Source organism: Triticum aestivum, chromosome 1B, assembly GCF_018294505.1.
Source record: "Triticum aestivum cultivar Chinese Spring chromosome 1B, IWGSC CS RefSeq v2.1, whole genome shotgun sequence".
In the NCBI taxonomy this organism is placed as follows: Eukaryota; Viridiplantae; Streptophyta; class Magnoliopsida; order Poales; family Poaceae; genus Triticum; species Triticum aestivum.
The window spans coordinates 572,054,122-572,073,843 of record NC_057795.1 but is presented as its reverse complement, the minus strand read 5'-3'; the positions used below and the strand labels follow the sequence as shown (position 1 = coordinate 572,073,843).

The following is a 19,722-nucleotide window of genomic DNA, read 5'->3' as shown; positions in this document are numbered from 1 at the left end:
TCTTTGCATATGCAGAGTTATGTTTTTTTTTCAATCATGTGGGTGGGTTTAATGATGTCAAAACCTTGCGATAGTTTCCACTGTTTTAATGTTTTGTATGATTTCTTGGTTATATTACCATTTTGAGTTATGTTGATCTGTTATTTTATTTGAAGACATGAAGGGTTACTTATTTGAAGATGCTACTCCTAAGAAAGGTCAACTTTTTGATCATCAGCCTCTACAATTAAACAATGATGCATTCTTCCTTTTCCTGTCCATCTTCTTCTTCTCCACCTCTCTTCTTTTCTTGTTCTCCTTTTTCTTTCTTCTCCTTCCTCCTCCTCCTCTTCTCCTTCTTCCTTTCTTGTTCTGTTTTTCAACTTTCTTCTTATTCTTCTTCCTTTTTTTCCTTTTTCCTCTTCTTCTACTACTTCTTCTTTTTTTCAACTTTCTTCTTCTAATTATCTAAACCTAAATCTAGCACTAACCTAAACCAACCACTAACCTAAACCTATCAATAACCTAATTAAACCTAAACAACAACAAAAAAGTAGAAAAAAACAAAAAAATGCTCACCTTGGCTCCGGGGGCAGGGGGTGGTGGTGGACGGCCGCGGTTAGGGCAGCGGCGACGGGCCTGGCTCCGGGGGGGCGCGAGGCGGACGCAGGGGGCCCGCGGCGAGCCTGGCTCCGGGGGCGGCGTGGGCGCAGGGCGGCGGCGAGCCTGGCTCCGGGGGCGGCGCGGGCGCAGGGGCCGACGGGCAGGTGGGGGGCGGCGGGGCACCAGGGGGGCGCCATTCGGGCGACGGGGCGCCGGGGCGGGGCGCCGTTCGGGCAACGGGGCGCCGGGACGGTGGCGGGTGGTGGGGGCGAGGGGCGGTGGGGCCAGGGGGCGGTGGCGGGTGGCGGCGGCGGCGGGTGGTTGGGACGGTGGGGCGACGGGGCGAGGGGAGGTGGGACAAGGGGCGGCGAGGGGAGGGGGCGACGGGGCGAGGGGAGGTGGGGCTCGGCATTACTAACAAAAAAAATTTTATTATTTTTTTCAAAACTACTAATGGCGCACGATGGGTGTGGTGCGCCATTACTATGTCAACTAGTAATGGCGCACTATACCACGGTGCGCCATTAGTAACATTTTTTTTTCAAAACTACTAATGGCGCACCACACACCAGGTGCGCCATTAGTAATATATTACTAATGGCGCACCGACACATGATGCGCCATTAGTATATAGTAATGGCGCACCACATGTCTGGTGCGTCATTAGTGGCCATATCATCTATAGCCCTTTTCCTAGTAGTGGGTTGGAGGAGTAATAAATGGGGAGGGGGTAACCGCGAGGGGAGAGTGAAGTGGCGAGACTTGGGAGACGGCAACCGAAGACGGGCGTGGCCTGCGGGCGCGACGGCAGTTCCACCGCACGCCCCGACTCGCAACCGCTGACCTCGGATGGAAAACGGCGTGTGGGCGAACTCCCTTACACGCCACACATGTGACTTGTCCTACGTGGCACCCAAAATCAACCTCTTCGTGTCAAGATTCATGCAAAAGGCACTGGACGACGATCACCGCGTGTGAGCGAGTTGGCTAACGCCTACACGTGTGAGCGTTAGTGTTCCGTAAGAATAAGCCACGGTGGGCATAGTCTAGCTAGTGACCGACTTGTGTATGGTCTGGCCATAGTCCGACTGTTGTATGGGTAGTGTACGTCCTTGTCGAGCGCGTGGTGGGTGCGTGTGTGCGTGCACCTAGCGGGCATGCGTAGGATTAGGCTCAAGCGGTTGAGGGATTGCGAGGTGGGCGTGCTCGCTGGGCCAAAGTCACTGTTCTGACCTCGTCAGAAATCTTTAACACAAAATGACCTCTTTTAGAAATTATTTCACGATCTGATCCTTTCTGAAACGCCAAATCTCGTGGCGTTACTGACCAAAGTAGAAACGTCGTACTATTCAGCGTTGCTAGCTGCCTACGTGGCAAGTCCAAACGCCAACATGAGCCGCGTTGGTAGAAACGCCAGACCCTCTCGCGTTGCTGTTTCACATCACAACGCCAAAGGCTGTGGCGTTGGCATCAAGGAGAATATGGCTGTAGGAGGGCTGCTGCCTTGCCTTGCCGATAATGTTTGGCCATGAAAGAGGTTAGCATTGCTATTATTTTGCAGTCCATGTGCTAAATATATTAAATTAATCTCTTTCGGATTGTAGAATTTAATTAGGTACTAAAATAATGGTTCGTTTATTTCTCGATGTTCCTGCGGGTGATGCGGTAGACAGAGCAACTCCAACGCGGCGACCCATTTCGTCCGTCACCGTCGGTTTGGGTCACCGCGGACAAAAGTGATGGCCCAACGCGCCGACTCATTTACGAAACGCGTCTGCTTCGCGTCCGCGTGAACCCATTTTCAGCCTAAATTTATGCATAAATTGCGTCAGCGCGGATACAAAGCGGACGCGTCAGCGTGTCCTCTCGGTGTCCACCGCGTCCCCACATGGCAGCCTGACAACTAACCCACGCTTCTTTATTAATGACGATCGCAAACCGTGGGCCCATCGTCACTGACGGCAGGCAGCCTTTTTTAATCCGAGTGTGCGAGAAGGGGAGGGGGCGCCCTCATCCTCTTCCAGCCTCCCGTCCCCATCTAGCCACCCTTCTGTTCCTCTGGGCTGGGCCCGGCGCCGACGCTCATCGACCTCACCGGCCCCCACCACGACGACGAGGACACCTCGAGCAGCGCGTCTCCTCCTTGTTTTTAGTTTAATTAAATGTTTTTAATTAATGTGACGTGGATTTGTGGACTCTCGCCGGCCTTTGTGGCCGGCATTTATGTTTATTTAACATTTTAACTTCAAAATATTTGCGTAATTTATTTTTTCGCGCGCGGACTCGAAAAATGGGTCCGACCAGCAATGGGCGCAAGCGCTGACCCAAACGCGAAAGCAGAAATGGATGTTGCTCTCACGTACAAAAACCGCGAGAGGTTGACCGACCCAAACGAACAAAAAACGCGCAAAATCGCTGTCCCTTTGGGTCGGCTGGTTGGAGTTGCTCTCACGTATAGAAACGGCAAGAGGTCGGCACAGTATCTGCGAAACTCACGCTTTTCATACCTGAAGGTCAAAGTCTACAATGGGTACTACATGTTGGGCCTTGGTGGCTGACACATGACATGAGAGATTGGTGTTGGGCAACGCTACAGACTTTGGCGTTGTGAGGTGCAACAGCAACGCCAAGTGGTCTGGCGTTTCTACCAACGCGGTAAAGTTTGACGTTTTGACTTGCCACGTGGCCGGCTAGCAACGCTGAATAGTACGACGTTTTTATTTTGGTTAGTAACGCCACGAGGTTTGGCGTTTCAGAAAGGGTCAGATTGTGAAATAGTTTCTGAGAGAGATCATTTTGTATTAAAGATTTCTGACAAGGTCAGAACAGTGATTTTGGCCTGATCGCTGCGGGCTCGTCGCGAGCCGTGCGCGTGGTGGCCGCGAGCGGAGCGGACCGAAAGGGGCGACGGCTGGGTAGGGAGCGTGCGGCTCGTGCCCAGCGCAGGCCCAGCTATATAATGCCTCGAGCTGATCATTGTAACTCTCCTGGTGGGTCGAGTTCGTGCTCGAGAGAAAAGAGGATAGCCGTTGTTGCGGCGGGCCTACGTGCGCCAGAAAGTTCACCGTGTCCAGCCCTTTCTTCTTATGTGTGCGCCTGAGAGAGAAGTACAGAGAGAGAGCTCCGGCGAGCTAGAGCAAGGCCTCGGCTCCAACAGATGCGCCTGCGGTTGACATTTCTCTTGTTTTTATTTCCCGCTCGATAAATCCCACCTTCTGGTGCAATTTACTTGGAGATCAGTGAGGAGCAAAGGCAACAAGGCCGGGTAGGAGCGTGATTGAGCCGGCTCACGGTGCCGTAAGTGGAGGAGCAAATACAAAACGAACACAATTTATAGACAAACCGTCTACATTTGCATAGTAATCCTTGTTGACACACGGTAAGGTATGTCTCCAAGAGCATTATTATAAGTTGGCTAAATTAAACAAACTGGGGAACTGAATTCAACACACGAATACTGAAACGAAGGGTGCATATCTGGTGATACCGCCCAGCATATGCTCCCCTGCTCCAGAACAGTCTGGTGCGTTGGATCTGGACTCTAGGGACAAGATGGAGCACACTGACTTCCTTCTGAAAAATATACAAAAAAGAACCTTGGTTATGCTGCAATTCAGGGACAGGTGCACATCTGTTCGTTCTGTAGGTCTCCTTCAATTCCATTTACTGGAGCCACATCAACTTGTCTAGTTCTTGGTAGTAGGAAATATTGGAATTATTATATTTATGGGAACATAGTAGCTTGTATTTAGGGGAATATAGAAATTTTTGTAGCGCCACAACATTTGCAGCCAGGCTTTTCAAGATCATTTGTAGCCCAAGTTTTGACATGAGGAACAAGCATCTTACGAGGTGCGTTCACAAGCAAGAATGACAGTCTCACAAAAATTTATAGGTCTACACTAATAAAAAACAGGGCTTTGGTCCAGGCCGGGTTAGCCCATTAGTCCCGGTTCAGTCCAGAACCGGGACCAATGGGGGCATTGGTCTCGGTTCGTGAGCCCAGGGAGCCGGCCGGGCCACGTGGGTCATTGATCCCGGTTCATCTGGACTTTTTGGTTCCGGTTGGTGGGATGAACCAGGACCAATGGGCCTCGCTCCTGGCCCACAACCATTGGTCCCGGTTCGCACCTCAAACCGGGACTAAAGATTAGACCTTTAGTCCCGGTTTGAGGCACGAACCGCGACTAATGGGGTTGAGACCTTTAGTCCCGGTTCGTGCCATGAACCGGTACTAAAGATCCCATTTACAAACTCTACCCCCTCCCCCCCCCCCCCCGGTGGATCGCCTTTTCAGTTTAAAAAAAAAGAAAATGATGGAAATGTCAAAAAAATAAAAGAAAATAAGTTTCCCATGTGATATGTGGTCTAGTTGTTGGGAAAATTTGCAAATATGAATTTTGACTTTATTTGGAACCTCGTTAAACATTTTCAAAATCCTCAAAAACCTATAGAAAAAAAGTTACGCGGCTTTTAAGATCTAGAGTGAAAAAATGGAAAAAAATTCAAACAGTGGGCAAACTGTGGTCAAACAATGGTCAAACTAATTATTCTAGAATATTAGTGTTACTAAATAATTATTTCAGTTATTTCAATTTTGGTCAAATCTGATCAAACTATGGTCAAACAATGGTCAAACTAATTATTCAAGAAATATTAGTGTTACTAAATAATTATTGTTTTTTAAAACAATAGTTTCAAAATAAAACTATGAAATATGTCACTTCATGCTCAAGCAAAATTCCTGAAGGTTAATAGGATTGACATCTTAGTATTGTCAGGAAAACAATAAGTGCAGACTTGGAGCGAGGGAGAATAGAACCCGGAAGTTAAGCGTGCTCAGGCTGGGGGAGTGGGAGGATGGGTGACCGTTCGGGAAGTTCGATGATTTAGAATGATGAGGGGTGATTAGAGGATAAATTGAGAAGTGATGAAGGGTGGTGATTACAAACTAGAGGTTAAAATAATTCAGAAATTTAAAAATCAAAAAAAAATTCAAAAAAAAATCATAAAATTTCCTTTAGTCCCGGTTGGTGTTACCAACCGGGACTAAAGGTGGAGCTCCACGTGGCCGCGCCCTTTAGTCCCGGTTCTGGATTGAACCGGGACTAAAGGGAGAGGCATTAGTACCGACCCTTTAGTCTCGGTTCCAGAACCGGGACTAAAGGCCCTTTTTCTACTAGTGCTAATTGTTGATTTTGTCATGCAGGTGTGCTTTTGTGCCCGGCACTTGATGGTGTACGAGGAGAGTAACGACTCATAGAGTGGACTGTAGTTAAATTGTTTAGTTTAGCTATGTGAATCTGTGAATTAAAATGGTACTCTTGTAAATTTATATATTGTATGATCACCGTGTGGTACTCTTGTGAATTACTAGTAGTCTAGTACTAGACAAAGATGTCAGCATGTGCTGCACCTTCATTTGTTGATGTGCTTTTGTTTTCAGCGATCTTTTGGTGCTATGAATGAATTCTCCGTACTTGCCGTGTGATCAGATAGTCTCATTACCATTGTTTGGCTAAAGTCCTGCTTTCAGGATAGTGAGCGCTGCAAAATGGATGCCAATACATTTTCTTCTGCTTATACTTTCCGAGCAGCAAATTCTGGAAAACGATTAGCACGTCCGATCTCTTCTTTGCATTACAGTGAATAAATCTGTTGCAGAAACAAATTCTGTACATGTAGTTGCAATGTCCTTCTAATAATCTGGTGCAAGTTTGCTTAATCTGCCCCTTTTGATATACACTGGATGTTGGCAGCGACCTAGCAAGATGCTCAGTTCAGTACAGAACATATGTCTGGTTGAGTACATAATCTGCTGTCGAGGACAGAGTATGGAGATCTATTGTGGGCAAGATGCGAATGTACCAAGGGGGTGTATGTAAAAAAGATAAGTGAATTGATCTTACCCCTTCCATGCAGATCCAACGCACCAGGAGATCTTGTAGCAGCGTATCATGGGATGAACCGTAGCACTGGATATTTTCCCCAGAAACCCGAAGCAAATTTGCTTTAAGCAGCAAAGTAGGCAATTATAGTAGGTGCGTTCTCACGATTGTGCCCTGCAGAGAACATGCAACAAAATCCAAGTTAGATCATGCCAGCACTTGAGAGATGTGGGACACGTGACTTTACTACTAGGACTACCTTAACCTTAGGTTATTTCCAAAGCAAATGTTTGTTGTTTTTGGCTGGCCGCCATAAGCCTAAGTTGTGTTTATTGCTGAGAAATTTGAATTAAGTTTCCGTAGCTGTTGGTTTATGAGTCTCAATAGTGCTTCTGTTGTGCATAGGATTATTTGAAAGGCGTTATAAATCTCATCGACAAATTAGCATATGTTTTACATGAGATGGAAGAGAGTACGTATTTGGGAGTTGGGAGAGATGTTTGCTGATCCAACTACAAGCCCGAACCACCTGCCTGCAGTAGTGGCGAAATGCTGAGAAGAGAATAAATGGATTCCTCATGCTCAAAAGCTTTGACGCCAAAACGAAAGAACCAATAGTTCTCAAGCTTCAATGCCGTCTCTGCTACTTCTTTCAGTGCATTTTCCATTTCATGCTTCAGGAAAATGTTAATGTACTCTTGGTCCTCATTCATCATCCAGTTCATTTGTTGAATCACCGCCCTTCTTATGCCTGGAGCATCGGAAGTTGGAGACTTGTACACTTCCAGTATCTTTGCAAGCATCTGGACGAACATATCGTCTGTAATCTCAGCACTCCTCAGCGCATCGGTGAACTGCTTTGCATTCCCGCTGATGCAAATTTGCATGCACAGGCCAATAAAGCTCTCCAGCAGCTTACCTTGTTCAGTTATCAGCGCCTCCATTTCCTACATATACAGCGCATATGATTCTAAGGACAACATTATTCCAACAAAATATATGTAGTAAAGGAAAACTAGTAGAATCGGAATGACAGGCCCTGTGAATTTACTATTAAACAGGGAAGATGGAGAACTCTGTTTTCTTACATGACCAGAAGGTTCATCAGCACAACCTGTCCCTTCTATTTTATCCGATGCAATTTTGATTGCTTCCAATACCTGTGGCAGTATTCATATACTTGTCATCCCCAAAAGTCAAATGTATACTAGTGAGTTTAAAATAAAATACGGATTTATCATGCAAGGGTGATATATATGTATATGCACTCCATTTCAAGCATAATATGTCAGATGAAGATAAATAAAAACTATATGCTTCAGCAGAACGAAGTGTAAGATAACCAAAGCCAACCTTTTTATTTTTCGAATATGGGTGCAAAATAGATAGAAGCTAATTTTCCGTTCCAAATTTTGAATCAGGATTGGTGCTGGTTTAGAAGTTACCTTTGGTAGAGCTTTGTTGATTATCTCCAGCTGATCACCATATTCTGCTCGCTGGTAACTCCGCAGATTCTGCAGGAATTTCGTCACCATAATTCTGTGCTCTGCAGACTCATCAGAGAGCAGCGAGACAATTCGCTGCATGTCTTCAAGCTTAGTTTCTGACAATACTGGCTTGATGCTCCTTTCACTCACTGTACTGAGCACACCAATTTCTCTGGTAGGAGCAGTGAGCAATACCAACGCTTCGGCTGCCGACACTCTCACGGAGCTTTCTTGGACTTGGACGTCATCAATTTCTTCAGCTAGGAGACTGATGAGTTTCCGGATGATCAGGTGTGACCTTTCTATCTCCTTTCTCGCAGTGTCATTTGAAGCTAGGCATGCAAGGATGTCTGCTGCTTGAGCAAGCATCTTTGGTTGGCTTTCAGGATGATCTATGAAGAACTTGCCAATATTCCTTATGGTGTACATATTACTGGACACTTGGCACCTGAGCTCCTCGCCGGTCTCACCAACTGTGCTCACAAGCTTGCTCAAGACTTCTAGTGAGTTTTCGACTATCTTTTTATCAATATCGGAGTCTAGCTTTTCATCCTGGCAGCTTGTAATGTGTATGATCTTGGAGAGCAGGTTCTTGGCATTCTTCACCTCTGCACAGTTTTCTGGATTAGTCAGGAGTTTGTCGAGAATATCCACACCAAGCAATTTGAGCTCTTTGCTCGCACAGGTTGAATTGCTGGAGCTTCCGCTGGTCTTTGTCTTGCGTGCGCTAAGCAGTGAAGAAATAGCCTGAAAAATACCAGGAAAGCTCTCGACTTGAAGGCCAGGTGCGAGCTCCAGCAGTATGCGCGCAGCGTGCCCTCTGGTATCTTGTTCCACCTCTCTGTCCAAGCCCATCATGTATACTGCTTTCTCGACGGTATCAAGAGAAGATCGAATCTTTGTGAGCACCTTTTCCTTGTAGCGTTCATCTTGGTCTTCCCTGCTTCTGAGGAGGTGGTCAAGAATACGAATTCCCAACAGCTGGTCGTCCAGTGGGTCAGAGTTCAACAACTGCTTTGCAAAGGAAACCAAGTCCATGTTGACTGCTTCACGAAGATCTCCATTAATGCATTTCAAAACGCATGCCTGTAGATAGCGAGAAAGAGCTAGAAACCCCCAAATTCCTAGCTTATACTTCATACAGACTACACATATCCGTTTCAACGGGTTTGCCAGTATCCCAGTCAGGAAATAGAGAATGCATTGGCTGAGCACTAATGCATAGAAGATGTTCAGAGACCACCTAATGTTCTTATGATCATCGTTCCCTTGATTCTGTTGATCCACATAATCTTGCCTTTTCAGACGCAATGAAGACAAAACAATGCAAGCAATGATTGCGGCCAGCTGCACTTGTCCAAGGATACTTGAGAAGAGGACAGCGAAGCAAGATCTACCAGAGATGAAGACACCTATTAACTCGTACGATGCCTGAATCAAGTCATTTAAGGACTCTGAAGGGCTTGCATGCCTCCGCCAACTTCCGCGCCCCAGGATGGCAATTTTTTCCATTTTTATCATTGTTTCTGGTAGGCGAAGGAAGAACTGGTCCTCGGGTTTCGCATTGTTAAAAAGCCTGCCAATTGAAATACAAGTATGCAAAATAAGCGGGGATCAACATATAATAATTGATTTGGTGATCCTTATAACTGACAAGCACAACTAGTGGCTCTTTATTGGAACACAGTTAGTGGATTCTGTCTTGCTACAAATCTGATTTTAATACAGGACCTAACCGAACATTTACCATTTATCAGGTGAAACTTTGGATCAGCAGATCACAGCCTTTCAATTGGATCTACTCAATCGAACCGGCCTATTAGGTCAAAGTGGCGCCACTGCCCACTGTGTCGTCTCTGAGGATGCACAGTCGCTCGTCGGGCCTGACCGCCATGCTACCTTCTATGCGGTACCCACAAGGGCCAACGCCGGCCACTGGTAGGCGATAAATAGTCGGTTCCTTATCTATATCTATACTTCTATTCTTCTTCTCTAATACTCCCTCCATTCCTTAATGTAAATGTATATCTGTTTTCTGATAAAATTTCAAAATGTAATTAAGATGTATATTTTTCTAGGGTGAATTTCATATATGCCACTCAAAATTTGGCTGTACCCCCATATGCCATTGGAAATTTCCCTCTCCCAGATATGCCGCTAAAAACTATACAGATATGCCACTACGGCCATTTGATCGTTAGTTGATTGTTAAGTGGCACTTGAAAAGACGATTTTGCTCCTAGCCATTCCTTGTCACCATTTAGCCAAATGATCTTTTGATTTCTATTTATATATTCTATTTCAAAATTTCCCGCATGAATATGAGATAATTTTATAATTAGTTTCAGCATGGAAGTACTCCCTCCATTCCAAAATGCAAGTCTTTTTAGAGATTCTAACAAATGACTACATACAGAGTATAAAATGAGTGAATCTACACTCTAAAATATGTTTACATACATCTGTACGTTGTAGTCCATTTAAAATGTCTAAAAAGAATTATATTTAGGAACGGAGGGAGTACAAAACAAGTAAAATAATGTTAGCTGAGCTGCTCCCGTCGCAATTGGAGATGCCTCCGGTGCTTGCTGAGCTGCTCCCGTCGCCGCCATCCTGCGAGCGCTGCCGGCACCCGGGCGGGGAGGGAGCCGCGGCCAGGGCCGCGTGCGGATGTACCAGCGACTCCACCGCCGCCGAGTAGGTGGCCTCCAATGGACCGTCGGCGCGGGGAAATGTGGCTGCTCGGGGGCGTCGGCGATGTGCAGATGCGGGGCGGGGTCGTGGCCTCGTGTTCGTGGGGATGAGATGCGGCGCTAGGTCGTGGGTGGTCACTGGTGAATGCGGTGCGGTGCTGTTTTTTTTTTCATTTTGCTGAACATGACTACAAGCTATAATGGGAGAATGGTCTTTATTGGAAAAAACTGACATTATATGAGAGCTTCTACATGGTTAACTAACAGTCAACTGACGGTACTGACGCGAACCAATCTGTGGTTGGATGGTTAGAGGGGTTGTAGTAGAGACATTCCCGCCCACGATGAGGTGCTCATAGGGGTAGGATGTGCGTGTGTGCAATTCATAGAGGTGAGTGTATGCACGTGTACATGAGCGCTTGCGTTTGTACTGTGTTCAAAAAACCCGAAGAGGACAGCGAGACAGCATTCCCCCGCTCCCCCGATAGGCTCCCGCTAGGGTTCCGCCCTGCCGCCGGCGGGCCCTAGGCCCTCCCCGCCGCCGCCGCCCGCCCGGCGCGGCGTCCCTCTCCCCCGCCCCCGCTTTCCCGCTCCCGCTCCGCCGTTTCCACCGCCACCCAGCGCGAGCGCGGGCTCCCCGCCCCGCCCCTCCCCCCTTTTCCCCTCCTTCTCGCCCTGCCGCCTCCGCCGTCTCCCCGGGAGGCTGCCGGGGCGGCGCGCGACTCCCTCCCTCCTTGTCCCCCTTCGTTCCACCCCCCGCCGCCGCCGGCGGGCGCCCCCGGATCTGGCCGGGTGGGGTCGGCGGCGGCGGGTCGTTCCTTCCTCGTGCGCGCTCCTCCTTCCAAGGGTGGGGGGAGGCGGCGGTGCTGCTCGGCCGGTTGTGGTCCGGTGTCCTGGTGCGGAGGCCGGCGGCGCTCGGGGGGGGTGCCGCCGCTTGGCGGCCGGGCGGTCCGGTGGTGCTGGTCGGCCGGCGGCTTGTCCCCAGCATAGATCTGGGCCCGTAGGGTTCCTTCTGGGTCCTTGCGGGCCGGCTTCGGCGCGACCGCGACGCCCTTTGTATGGGGAGCTAGGGGAGCGGCTTGGACTGGGACAGTGGTGCCGACAACGTGCCAGCTGCTGCGCGGAGGCGGGAGCTGTCCACGCCTTGAGGGCCCGGTCGGGCCTGTGGGGCCACGGGCCCGGTAGGCTCCTGCTATGGCGTCCAGTCGGCTACCGTCGTGGACGGTGGAGGTGGGGCCCTCCCGTATGCCGACGGTGCTGCTGCACTAGTCCCGACTCCTCTTTTTCGTTGTGCAGACCATCTTCACGGTGCTGTCGTGAGACAGCGTGGGAAGCTTCGTGTCCGCGTTCGCGCTGGGTGGTGGTTGGTTTGGTGGCGAGCTTCGAAGTGCATGAGGTAGAGGCTGGGATCGGGCGAAATCCCTATTGGCTTGGCCGACACCGACGTGGTGGCGCTTGAGGGTGCCGCCAGACCTTCCTGGAGGGCGTCGGGGCTACCCTTTCCTCTCTCCTCGCCGCGTATCGGGGGAAACTCTTGGCAGCAGCGTCGTCGTCGTCGCATTCCTTCTTGGAGGTGTTGATTGGTACCGGCGCTTCGGAGTCTCGGAGCTTGATGGGCGATCTCCGGTGGACGCAACAGTCACGAGGCTCCATCTTTTTGTCGATCCGCCGTTATCGGCATTTGTTTCTTTTCCTTTTTTTCTTTTTCCTTTTCTTTTGGGCGTGCTTGTGCTGCTTCCGCCCCAGCACCTATCGTTGGTTGTATCGGATGGTTGCTTTGTAATACAAAGCGGGGGAAAACCCTTTTTCTTAAAAAAAACTGGCGATACTGGCATATTTGTACACGATGCAAATTTTGAGTGGCATATTTGGAAGAGGGAAATTTTCAATGGCGTATGAGGATAGGGGAAATAATTTAGTGGCATATAAAGAATTCATCATTTTTTTCTATTTCCTTTTGAGCTCTCCAAAATAAAGAAAAATATCTCTCTTCTTATTGAATGTATCTCTCCATTTTACAAAAAATGAAAGTATCTCTCGATTAAATTGATCTCTCCTTTAAAAAAAGGAAAGTATCTCTCGATTGTCGTACCTCTTTCTTTAACTGATTTAATTGCTGCAAATCAACAAATTAGCCAACGGAAATTTCGTTCAAAATTCTCTATAATTGTGTACCATGGTCACCGTGCCAAAAAATGCTCTGGTATTTAGCACTTAACATGTTTAACATCCTATTCTAATTAATATCATACCTAATATTAACGTCGGTTTAACCAAAGAATTATATCCTAGTAGTAGTACTTAATATCAATATGCAATTAATATCTTGCTTAATATTAACCTCTAGTATAATTAATATTCTATATTTCTTAATATTAACATACTTCTACATTGCACATACACAAATACTAGTTTAACGGGTAACCAACTTTATTCATCCAAGTAATTTGCATGTTCCTCGCACATCATTTCATCACAATTTAGTGATTGTACATTAGATGAATAAAGTCATATACCTCTAAAAAAGGGTCATTTATACATGTAAAGTTGAAATAAAGCCATTTATGGTTCGGCATGCCTCGCAGGTTGGATTGCGGGAACGGGCTTCAACCCGTTAGAAAATGATAAAAGAAAAAGGAAATTGTACTTCCCCCTTCAAAACCCCTTTGATAGATCAAATTCCCTCTTGACTCCCAAACTGGTTGAATCACTCCCTCAACTCTGTCAAACCGTATCAATCTGCCCCTGAGTTGTTTTGCTCAGTATCGTAGGCGGTTTTGGGTTAAAGCATGTTGACTTGTCAAAAAAGGGTGGTGGCGATGCTCACGGTGGTGAAGGGTGTCCTGCCGGGTCGGGAGACTATGAATCAACGGAGACCGATGATGGGAGTCCGGTGGTGGGTAGAACATCCTCAAGGGGCCGCGGTTTCGGCAGTGGCGGTCAGGTCGTTCGACGGCCATAAAAAAGGGCCATCTACATGTAAAGTTGAAATGAAGGCCGGTTGGGGTTTGCAAATGCTAGTGGCGCAGTCCGTTGCCACGGGAGCTCCTAGTCGGCGCCATTAGCGCCGATTAGAGAAGTCAGCGCTCGCAGGGGCGCGTAGCAGGCCGGCCCATTTGTTGTTTCTTTTTCTGATAGAAAGAGCAAAAAGGTTGCGCGGGGAGGAGCGGGATTCTATCTAGGGACCTCACCTTCACACAGCAGTGCGCCAACCACTACGACCTCCAACAACGGGTGCTAACTAACTTCGTTTGCCTACATTCTTTCTCCACCTCGCAAAGCCCCCGTTTTTTTGTAACGTTTTTTTATTCTTTTTCTCTTTTTTTGTAACGGTTTTGTTTGCCTTTTTTCTTTCCTTTTTTGCTAAATAAAATGTGTGCACTTTTGTAAAAAAACAAAGAATTTTTTTAAAATGCATGAACTTTTCTCAAATTTGAAAAATGTTTACTGGTTTTTTGAAAGTTCATCAAATTGAAGGAAGTTCATCGAATATGAAAAGAAGTTCATCAAATCTAAGAAAAAGTTAATCGTAATTGGAAAAAGTTCATCAAATCTAAGTAAAGTTCTTCACAAAAGTTCATCGATTTTGAAAAAAGTTGAGCAGATTTGAAAAAAAGTTCATCATTTTGAAAAATAGTTCATCAAAAAATGAAAAAAAGTTCATGAATTTTTAAAAAATTACACAAAAAGTTGAAAAAAGTTCATCAATTTGAAAAATAGTTCATTGAATTTGAAAATAGTTCATTGAATTTCAAAATAAGTTCATCTATTTGAAGAAAAAGTTGACATATTTGCAAGGCAATTCATTAACCCAGAAACTACAAAATAAAAGGAAAAAAGAAAAAAAATGAAAAAAGGAGAAAACGGAGAAGAAAGAATAAAAGGAAAGAAAGTTTCAAATTAACCAGATCTGGCTGGTTAGCAGGATGGTTACGCTAGTCCATATCAAACAGAGAGGTCCTTGGTTTGAATCGCCACGAGCACACTAATTTTTTGATAGTTTGTGTGAGTATAAAAACTATACGGGCTGGCCAGGGAGGCTGCAGGCACCCGTTTGTAAAATACACATAAATGGGCGCCTGCAGCGCCAAACAGGATTTGCCCGTTGTCACCGCATGCCTTGTGGGGTGGATTGTGGGAATGGGTTTCGGCTTGTTAGGAAATTGGGAGAAGGACAAATGGGCCCGGGGAGCACGTGATGCAGGGGACGTTGGGGGCGAGGGTGTATCCAGTGCACCGGCCCAATTCATGCACCCAATGCACCGATGCTAGATGAGCCATTGGATAGAAAATAAAGGGAGATGAGCTGGCTCGAGAGATGGATGGTTGGTACATTTGCAAAATAATCCTTCTATTGTTTAAAAATTAACCCGCACTCCATATCTCACATTCTTAATTAGTCTTCCATAATAAAACGGTTTGCTTATTCATTTTCTGTCCAAACAAAAATGGGTCAAACCGATCCAAAATCAGACATTTGGTTTAAAACATATCACCCTTTTTCTGTTTGAGCAAAAAAAATCTGAACGTACATATTTATAGAAGTCAGAGATGTGGAGTGCGGGTTAGATTTTTATAAAGTGAAGGGTGGCCTCTGCAAAAATGGTAAAGTATAATTGATGACCAAATCTGGGCCATTCCTTTTTCATCTATTGGCCCAAAACCCACTGGTGCATTGGGTGCACAGATTTGCTTGGTGCATAGGATATGTTCTCCGTTGGGGCTGATGATTCCTAGGTCGGGCTGAGCAGATCTGACCACCGGCTCGACGAATTGGGTGTGTGCGCTGGTCGCCGTCGGTCTGCAAGGGGGTGGAGAGGAAGTAGGGAAGAGAGAGCAGCAACTACTTCAAACTTTAGTTTAAAATTCGATCGACTACAATGGCAGACTCTGTGCTTTCACTCGGACAAATTATGCCTCATATTTGATATTTGGGAATATATTTAACATTTTCTTATGCAAAACATTATTTTTAAATATAGCACGCTATAGCATGTATAACATCTAGAGAAGGGTCACGCTAAATCTTGTATAGAAGGGCCACATGTATAGCATCTTAGGAAAATTGCATATACCCCATATAGTCTGTGGATTTTACAAAAATATATTTTCCAGGGATAATTGGACTAAATATTTTCATATTTCCACCACGTTTCTTTGTATAATGGCGCATAGAATTCGTACTCTATCTATGTGCTTTTAACTTTATCTCTGTTTTTCATTCTAAAAAAACTTCATCTCTATTTTCTAGCATTGTTTATTGAATGTATAGAAAGTTACTTTATTTCTTTATCTGCAAACCCTATAAATCACTAAAAAGTTTGGTAAATGCATACTGAAAAATCTACCACTGTTTAATATAGTATTTTTCATTCATATGTTACCATCATTTTATGAAATTATTGGATATGCCAAAAAATGACTAAATTAGTTCTAAATGGCCGCAACTATCGTGATTGGTTCTGTGCTGTGATAGCCTTGCTTTAAATCTATGGCTTCAGAAACATGCAGAGCTCCCCCTAGGGCATGGTAGGGCGAAAACAAGATTTATACATGTATGCTACTCGCCTACTCATACATCATTGGCCTCTCAGTCTATGTACATGGGGACGTGATGTCACTTGTGCTGGTCCTATGGGGTCTTAGCACGACGACTTCCTGACTGTTTACTACTAGAAATTGTGCCCGACTCCGACGATGGAGGGGCGATGACGGCGACGCGCCTTCGACTCGCTTCAATGCTTGTAGTCGTCGCTAGGTGGTCTACGAATCTGGATGTGATTTTTATTTTTGGTGTTCGTTGTACTGCCATGATTGAAGATGAATAGATTGGAAGCTTTCCTGAAAAAAAGAAAAAGGGAGAAAAAGGAAAATAAGCGGAATGGAGTGCGGACCTATATATCGCCTCTTGTAAGTTTTTTTGTTGAGGGGTATCGCCGCCTCCCCTCCGGAAGGCAGATGGGCTGGCCCAATACGGCCCTGGTAGGGAAGTTATTGACTGGTTTTCCAGCGTGGTTTTTCCTGTTTGTTTCTATGGTGGTTTTAACCGTTTTCACGTGTTTTTTTAATTTGTTTTTTTATATTTTAACCAATTTCATTTGTTTCTTTCACTGGTTTTTTTCTGATTTTTTGTGTTTCTTTGTGTTTTCTTTGGACTTTTTTTAACACCTGACTACCTTTTCAATACACATAGTACATTTTGAATACACATGGATCATGTTTTTTGATATACACTGAACATTTCTCAAATATATGATGTATATTTTTTGATACATTTTAATCATTTTTCAAATACATGTTGATTTTCTTTGGATGATACAAAACATTCTTTTAAAACTATAAGCATTACGTGTTTTTAGGCAACTAAGCGATATCTAGCCATGCCTGAAATGGAGGGGCTGTCGCTGCATGGTTTGGGCAATATTACTTGGGCCTGGTTCTATTGTTGGGCTATGCATCGAGCACGCCCATACGGATCAAAGAAGGGAGCTTTTGCTGAAGGGCAGCGCAAATAGGCCGTCCTACTTTGCCCATGATTGATTTTCTAAAAAAATTCCTTTGCTTTTTCCAGTCAGAGTTTTCACCCCCCAAAAAACCAATTTTAGAAGGAAATTTTTTCAAAAACGTATTAAAAATAGAAACTAATTTTAGAAAATTATGAGTTTTTTTGAAGTCTGAACAAGTTTATTGAATTGTGATTTTTTTTAAAACGTGATAAGTATTGAAAAGCATGATCAAAATTGTAAAAAAATGTTATTTTTTCAAGAAATTGCAATAAAAGTTCATAACAATTTTTTTTAATTGTGAAAAAAATTTCAAAACTGAATTTTTTTTGGAAGTCTTGAACAATTTCTGAAAATTTGAACAAAATTTTCAGAAATGCGAACATTATTTGAAATTGCAAACAATTATGAATTTTTAATATTGTTTTTGTATAGTAAAATATTTGAAGGAAATGAAGAAAATAAGAAAAACATGAACAAAGTTTTAAAAATGGTAATATTTTTTGGAATTTTTTTTGAATTCCAAACACTTTTTTGAATTGTGATTTTTTTGTAAAGTGATCACAATTTGAAAAACATGATCAATTTTTGAAAAGATGAACAATTTATTTTAAATGTGAAAAACGTTTGTAATTTCCAAATCATTTTGGAAAATGTTATTTTTTTTAAATCATGAATAAAATTTGGAATTTTGAACATTTTTTAAAAAGAGAGGAAAAAAGATAAAAGTAAATAAGAAGAAACAAAAAAAGAAAAAAGAGAAGGAAAAAAGAGAAATGATCAAACGCTAACCGTGGGCCGAACCAAACTACGGCGTCGATGTGGGCCTTTAGCCAAGCCGTCTCTATTTTCTGCCCGAGGCGACAAATAGGATTTGCTCGAGCACGCAACCAGAAAAAGACTCAACACCAGACTAGCGACGACTTTTGTCGGCCGCCGCCGCTAGGAAGCGGGGGCTAGACACCTTGGGCGTAGGATCACATCAGAGTTGCATTTGTGTAGGTGACCAATAGTGGCATGTCAGCACCGTTGTTTTTTGTACCCGCTGGTGAAGAGCAAAATTAGAAGTCTAGGACATGAAGGGAAGAGGAAGTGACATTGTGGCGAAGGAGAGAGAGGTATAAATTTAAAAGTTCATGTTGTGATTTTGTGACATAGATTTTAGATGATAACTTGGTAATTAACAATGTAGTGATCTTAGATTTTTAGTGGCTTTTTCATGTTGTGAACTGCACATTTGGAAAAATATTTTGAGATGCATGGTAGTACCACGACCATTGGTTATTCTGAGGTTTGATCTTGGTAAAATGAAGAAAGATTTTGAAATAGGGTAGGGCATAGCCATTGCCTCAGTCTTCTAAACATCACTAGAGGTTTCATTGCAATATGTTTGTAGTTTGTTGTTGTGCTTAAATATGTTTGTATTTATATTGTATAACATTTTGGTACACTGTTTAGGATCACATAAAAGTATTAGGGTACAACCTTCAAATTGGACGCAGTCTATCGTGAGCTAGGCTGCATGAAGACCAGCCTCGTCTCCGTGTCTTCGGTTATCTCTAAACCTAACTCCTTACTTGTGGTTTACTTTGGTCTCTTTACCTTGCATTCACTATATTTTGTTGTCCTCATTATATTGAGTTGGATATCCAATCATAGAGATTATTTAGGCCTACACATTATAGCCCGCTATTGATACTTGCTACTATTGTTATATCTTGCACTTAGTGTGAATTGCTAACTTGTATCATGCATTTCCATATCTTGTGATACTGCTCGAGTAAGCTTGTGTAATTTGCTTGTGCTTGTTAGTATCCTTGTTGTGCTCATGTTGTTTAGATTAAGTTGTTGGTGCACTTAGAGCCTATGTATTTAAGATTTGTATTTGAAAGAATCCTATTAGTTTATTCCCGCATTAGGATAAAGCCAAATTCTTAGAGAATTTTCAAACGCCTATTCTTCCCCTGTAGGCGATATCATGGTCCTTTTGCTTACTAATCACTATGAAGTTACACAACTTTTCAAGATGTAGGATTCCCCGACACTCCCTGTTTCGCACCTTCCACGGCACAGGGGTAAACCATAGCCGCCACAAAAACAGCCCCATCCTGACAAGATCTTGCCAACTATGTTGCATGCCTTCATCATGGTGGTAGTGGGCTCTGATTGCTAAAGTCGTATGGGGGTCATGCTTTGTCTCTGGTGTGCTGAGGTCAACAGATGCGACTGGGGGGGGGGGGTGGATGTTGGTTTGCAGCGATGGTGCGCCAGAGCAGCAGCTCTGGGCCTGGTGGTGTCGGCCTTCCACGACTGCGGGGGAGGTCAGCCTATGTGTTGGAGCGACTGCAGTGGCTGGGTGCAGTGGATACTGTGATCCCACGTCCAGGTCTGAGGTGGCTTGATGGGCAGGCTCTCCGGTGACCCGCGTGTGCTCCGTGTCATGATGGTTTGGGCTCCTTGGTGGTAGTAGGTATCGAGTGCAGGACTGTGGCGGGTAGTAGGAGGCACAGTTGTGGCAAGTATTGTTGTCCGTGTGTGTTGACTAGGGGCTGCGATCGAGGGGGGGGGG

General features: G+C 44.9%; 1 protein-coding gene across 1 annotated transcript in view; it reads right to left on the bottom strand.

The window, feature by feature from the left end:
* Positions 1-6,183: 6,183 nt before the first annotated feature.
* LOC123079926 (uncharacterized) overlaps positions 6,184-19,722 on the bottom strand; it is a 36,251-nt gene continuing 22,712 nt past the window's right edge. Inside the window, exons 2-7 of the mRNA XM_044502762.1 lie at positions 10,482-10,838; positions 7,916-9,533; positions 7,559-7,630; positions 7,004-7,417; positions 6,492-6,644; positions 6,184-6,345 (exon numbers count right to left, since the gene is read on the bottom strand). Coding sequence (XP_044358697.1) covers positions 6,615-6,644; positions 7,004-7,417; positions 7,559-7,630; positions 7,916-9,533; positions 10,482-10,838 — 2,491 coding nt within the window. The 3' untranslated portion in view covers positions 6,184-6,345; positions 6,492-6,614. The remainder of the gene's footprint in view (positions 6,346-6,491; positions 6,645-7,003; positions 7,418-7,558; positions 7,631-7,915; positions 9,534-10,481; positions 10,839-19,722) is intronic.